This window comes from Sturnira hondurensis, unplaced genomic scaffold, assembly GCF_014824575.4.
Source record: "Sturnira hondurensis isolate 20B ecotype Veracruz unplaced genomic scaffold, ASM1482457v3 Scaffold0000396, whole genome shotgun sequence".
Lineage (NCBI taxonomy): Eukaryota > Metazoa > Chordata > Mammalia > Chiroptera > Phyllostomidae > Sturnira > Sturnira hondurensis.
Window position 1 is genome coordinate 731,916 of NW_028073027.1, and position 5,086 is coordinate 737,001.

The 5,086-nt window shown below is 54.3% G+C and overlaps 1 protein-coding gene across 1 annotated transcript; it reads right to left on the reverse strand.

The window, feature by feature from the left end:
- Nucleotides 1–250: 250 nt before the first annotated feature.
- Nucleotides 251–4,120, reverse strand: RTP2 (receptor transporter protein 2). Its single transcript, XM_037040646.1, has 2 exons — nt 3,887–4,120; nt 251–1,093 (listed from the first exon to the last, which is right to left on the reverse strand). The coding sequence occupies exons 1-2, from the start codon at nt 4,048–4,050 to the stop codon at nt 580–582; spliced, it is 678 nt and encodes a 225-aa protein (XP_036896541.1). The 5' UTR covers nt 4,051–4,120; the 3' UTR covers nt 251–579.
- Between the last annotated feature and the right edge of the window lie 966 nt (nt 4,121–5,086).

The window sequence follows — 5,086 nt, forward strand, 5'->3', positions numbered from 1 at the left end:
GGGGCAAGACTGAACCTGACGAGGTCCTACTGGGGTATAGGATATAGAAATGAAGCAAGAGGTGGGGTAGAGTTGGAGGTGGAGAGAGAAGCTCCCTCTCTGTGGGTTCAGAACTTCCTCTTCTACCACATCACTGTAAATTATATTTGCTTCTTTTTAAAGATTTAATTTATTTATTTTTAGAGAGAGAGGAAGGGAGAGAGAAAAGGAGAGAAACATTCATGTGAGAGAGAAACATCGACAAGTTGCCTCTTGCATGTGCCGGGACTAGGAACGGAGCAGCAACCCAGGCACGTGTCCTGACCAGAATCCAACAGCGACCTTTCACTCTGCTAGACGACACCAATCCCGCCGAGCCATTCCAGTCAAGGCTCATCACTGTAGATTTTAATGAAAGGACCATTGAGCATTTCCTAAAGGAGAGCAAACCTCTCACTCTGCAGAGTAACAAACTGAGGTCCGGAGAGATGACTGAGTTGTCCAGTGTCATATATTGAACCTGTAGCAGAATCAGGACCAGAACTGCGTCTTCCCCCCTCTCACCCGCAGGTGCCATCCTCCCACCCCCAATCAGCTCCACTAAAGGAAGGTAGACCTACGAAAGGAGAGATGCAGGTAGACAATGAGTAGACAGAGAGAGGCCCAGAAGAGGCACCAGCGGAGAGAGAAGAAGTTGTAGCCTGAGCCCTCCTGGGCCTTTGGCTTGGAGGCATCACAGAAGGCGTAGGTCGCCTCCTCTTCCAGCAGCTTCTGACTGGGCTTCCAGTGTACGATGCCCTCCTGGCAGGCCTCACAGAACTCGCTGCGGTGCGACCCGCTGTCCGGGCGGCTGGCCACGTGGATACGGTACTGGCCAGCGTCCTCATCGTAGCATTTCTCACGCAGGCTGGTGATGAGGTTGTCCACCAGGCCCTCGATGTTCTCCTCCAGCATGCTAGACTCGTCCAGCCGCGCGGTTCCACACTGGTAGCACAGCTGCTTGAAGACGCGCATGCGCACCGAACCCATTCGCTGTGTGCGGTCCAGGTGCATGTGGAAGAGGATGACCACGTGGGATGACTGCCAGGTGTGCCAGCACCAGGAACAGTGGAACCTGCGGAGATAGGGGAGAGAGGGAGGGATAGAGAAGATGGGCCTCCCTCCTAGCAGCAGCTTGCCCTGGAGGAGTCTGAAAAGAAAGGGCCCTGTGTGCCTGTGCGCTGGGGCTTGTAGGGAGAAACAGAGTGTTTACTGCCCGCTGGCTTCCTTAGCACCAGAGCCTGCCAGCTCTACCTCCGCAGGTTGGCTCCCAGGGACCTAGAGCAGCGCAGCGTGCTCAGGAGCCTGGCACAGGAGCCATCTAGCTTCCCGCTGTGTCTCCAGCCTGCCATCTGCGTGCCCGCGGGTGGCCCCAGCTCTCTCCAATGCTAATGTGCTCAGGGCCGGCACTGCATGCTGCAGTGTTTACTCCCCTAATCTGGGCCTTACCTCTCATCTGTGAAATGCAGGGTGATGGTGTCCAATAAGGAGGGTCAGACCTCCCCTGACTCTGGTAAGGGGCATGACCAGCACGTCTCCTCTAGCCTGTGCCTGCTCTAGGGAGAAGAGGAGATCCCTCTAACTGTGCCAAGCACAGACCACCCAGAATCCACCAGTTGGACAGGTGAGTGGGTGAGGGGCAAGCAGGAGGACTATAGAGTTTGGTCCCTGCTCCTTCACAAAGAGCACACTCTGTCCTTGGTCTATCACTGTCCCTACACCCCACTCCACCCCACAGTGGAAACTGGAAAAGTGGATCCTGCTCTGCACCCCTTCCACACACGTGCACACACCAACACTTACCAGGTTTTCTAACCTGGGATCCCTAGAGTCCCAGCCTCCAGAAACAGGGAGGGAAGTGGCCTGTGGCTCATCTAACCACCAACCCCTACCCAATGCTTTCACACCTTCGATGACACAGCACTTATTACCTCCAGGTGAGTTCTTTCTACCCCTGAGATGAACCTCTCACAGGCCCCTTGTTACAGAGGTTTCCCAGGCAGTCAAATGTCTTTTGGGCTGAGGCTGCCCTCACTGCTTACCCACTCTGGGGAAGGACCAACAAATACTATGAAGCGCCACACAGCCCAGGCTGTGTAGTGGAGATAATGCCAAGCCTGCCCTGAGCCCTGCAGCCCACACTCCACAGAAGTGCAGAACTGTACCTAGCACAGCCCAAACAGGAATTTCAGGGAGAGCAGTCTAACTGGGCCTGAGCCGGAAGGGCCCTTACCTCCATGCTGGCCAGAGCTGCAGAGAACCAGGACTCATGTCCCAAGGCTTAGAGGCAGAGTGAGCCCACGGATAGAATAAGGACCGAGCAGCAGTGGAGCAGCAGTCCCGCAGCCCTGCCTGAGGCCAGGTGGGAGACACCGGTCACCAGCCAGAAACAGGACCGGCTGATCCCTGAGGCAGGGGAGCTCGGCCTCTAAACTCCTGGGCCATTGTGCCCCAGTTTCCAGCCCTTTGCGCTCCTCCCACCAGCCAGCTTAGAGGCTTCGTGTTTTCAGCCCCCTCCTTCTGCATCCTCTTACATCAAACCAACTCAGAGTTGTTTCCCACTGCCCACCCCCACCACCCCCCCAGCCAACCCTCAGATCTTAAATCCCCAAATACCAGACCTAGCAGTAGGGGATCGTCAGGCTTTCGTTTTACTGAGATGAAATAGAATTACTGAGAGAACGAGAGCTCTCTGCACACAGCCAGACACAGCCAGGACCCAGCACACAACAGGTGTCCGATACCTGTCTCTTGAACAGATTTGAATTGAATTGAACCAACCAACCTTCGCCTCTCTGTCCTTTGTCCCAAAGACAGATTCACTCCGATGGTTACAGGTCTTGGGACAAGAACACAAACATAAACTCCCCATCCACAGTCTGTCTCTTGTTCTCACCGTCCACGTCACAGGGCACCTGAGGGGCTTCACATACGAAACATGTCTGAACACCCTATGTGTCTGCACCCCCAGAACACAGCCAGCTGTTGGCCTCCCAGGGACCTGACAGCACTGTTTGTCTTTGAATCGATAAACCCAGGAAAAAGGCCTGCCCAGACCCTGGAGATGAGTGTGAGGCAGCTTGGGCAGGGAGGTCTGTGGTCCCTATACCACATCATGGTGTAGAAGAGGGAAAGGCAGGGGGGCTTCAGATGGATGAGTCTCCTTTGCCTTAGGACTCCTGGTGCCAATGGCAGACCCACAGTTCCTGTAAGGTACTCGATGCTGGGCCCTGTAGACCTATGGGAAGTCCCACCTAAAGCTAAGTCTTTTTGTCACAGACTCCTACATAATAGAGCTGAAAGGGACTTGATTGATCATTTAAGGCCAACCCCCTAATTTTGCAAATGTGAAAACTGAGACCCCAAAAGAGTAAGTGACTCACCCAAGGGCACAGAGTTAGCTAGTTGTGGAGCCGGGTGGACAATACATGTTTTGTATTCAAATCAGCCTGGATGGAGCTGACCGAACAGACCTCGGACCGGAGCACCAGCCCCCACCCCTCGGCTAAGGCTTTCCCCAGTAGACCTTGTAGCCTCCTCCCCTCTGTTCCCACCACTCATTAAGAGATTACAAAAATGAGAAAACACTTAAAATGTCAGAGATTTCAGGGGCCTTGAAGATATTACAGCTCTTCAATTACTGTGGAAAACACGGAGAGGAATACGACTTGCCAGGGTCACCCCGGAAGCCAGTGGTACAGCTGGGATTAGAACCAAGGCCTCTTTGATCTACCTCATAGTTTCTCCTCTGCCCCCTACCCTGATCTGACAGCCAGACGAGGCTCCACATCCCCCTGCCTCTGCTTGGAAGGTGCCCAGTGCTGGGTTCCGGGGGCTGTCTGCGGGGCCTGCTTTCTGGGCCTCTCACCTGCCCGAGGCATGCTGCTCCAGGTACTGCTTCCAGCCAGGGGCCAGCTCACTGGGCTTGAGGTTGGGGTCTATGATAAGTTCCCAGCTGTCAGCCGGCTTTGCCACCTCCATCTTCTCATAGAAGACTTTCTTCCACTCACAGGTGGTCAGACTGGTAGACATGGCCCTGCTGGCAAGGGTGGAAGTCTGAGCTCCACCTGAGTGAGAATGCAGAAGTAGCCCAGGTAGGGACAGAGTGGTTCAGTCTCTGTGGTCTGAAAATACTCATCACTGGGACCAGGAGGAAACAGGACCCAGCCACCGCCTTTGTCACCTTGGAGCCTGTTACCATGGCAGCTGGGCAGGGGGCCAAAAGCCGGGGCTAAGGAGGAGAGAGGTCTCCAGGGAGACTTCTGGAGCCCTGAGCTGAGCTTGGGAGGCAGGGCTAGGTGTTAACACCAACTAAATAAAGCAAGCAGGGGGTAGGAGGCTCAGCCCAGACCAAACTTACCCTGGCCTCCAGAAACCTCCAGGAGGCAACGACAACTCAGCGGCTCTACTTCACCTGACTGCCTTTCCAGGCATTCTCCCCATCATGGGCCATGGCAACCCTTCCACCCTAGGGGGCCAAGGAGGAACAGGGGCGGAGAGATGCAGAGCCTGCAGTGTCAACGCCTTGGATGAGCTGGGACCGTGGTTTACCACATGCCAGGCGCTAACTGCTTGACCTGTGTGCCACCCCAGGCTGGGGTTAGCTTCATCCAGATCCAGAAACTGAAGTTTACACAGCTCTATGTAGCTCATTCAAGACTCAGAGCAGGTCTTCTAAAATGAATCTCGTTTGTGCCTTTATTGCAGTGCTGTTGAACTCCCAACACATGGGGACCAAGAAAGAAGTGACATGGTTCTTTTGCTCGGGGAGATCTGAGACCAGTTAGTGAGATAGAATGTAATTTACCCTGCTGTGAAAAGCGCAGTAATAACATTTTAGATTCGTAGAGTCATAGAATTATTGAAACTCATATTTGGTGCATGGTCCCAGGCCACCCTGAGGCAGTTGCTGGAGGAACAAATTCGTTCTGGGTTGCGGGGTCCTGCTGCCGGCACTGCTGTTGAGAGGCAAGGCAGTAAGGTACCCACAACTCCCCAAGGCCCAATTTAAGGACTTCAGGGACTAGGAGGGAGCTTGACCACACATTTGCACAATCCACATGAAGAC

Excerpts from the sequence above, each read along its gene's own strand:
- RTP2 (XM_037040646.1), bottom strand. The coding sequence starts at position 4,050 with ATGTCTACCAGTCTGACCACCTGTGAGTGGAAGAAAGTCTTCTATGAG. Across the intron at positions 1,094-3,886 it reads GAGCAGCATGCCTCGGGCAG|GTTCCACTGTTCCTGGTGCT; the intron begins GTGAGAGGCCCA and ends CTATCTCCGCAG.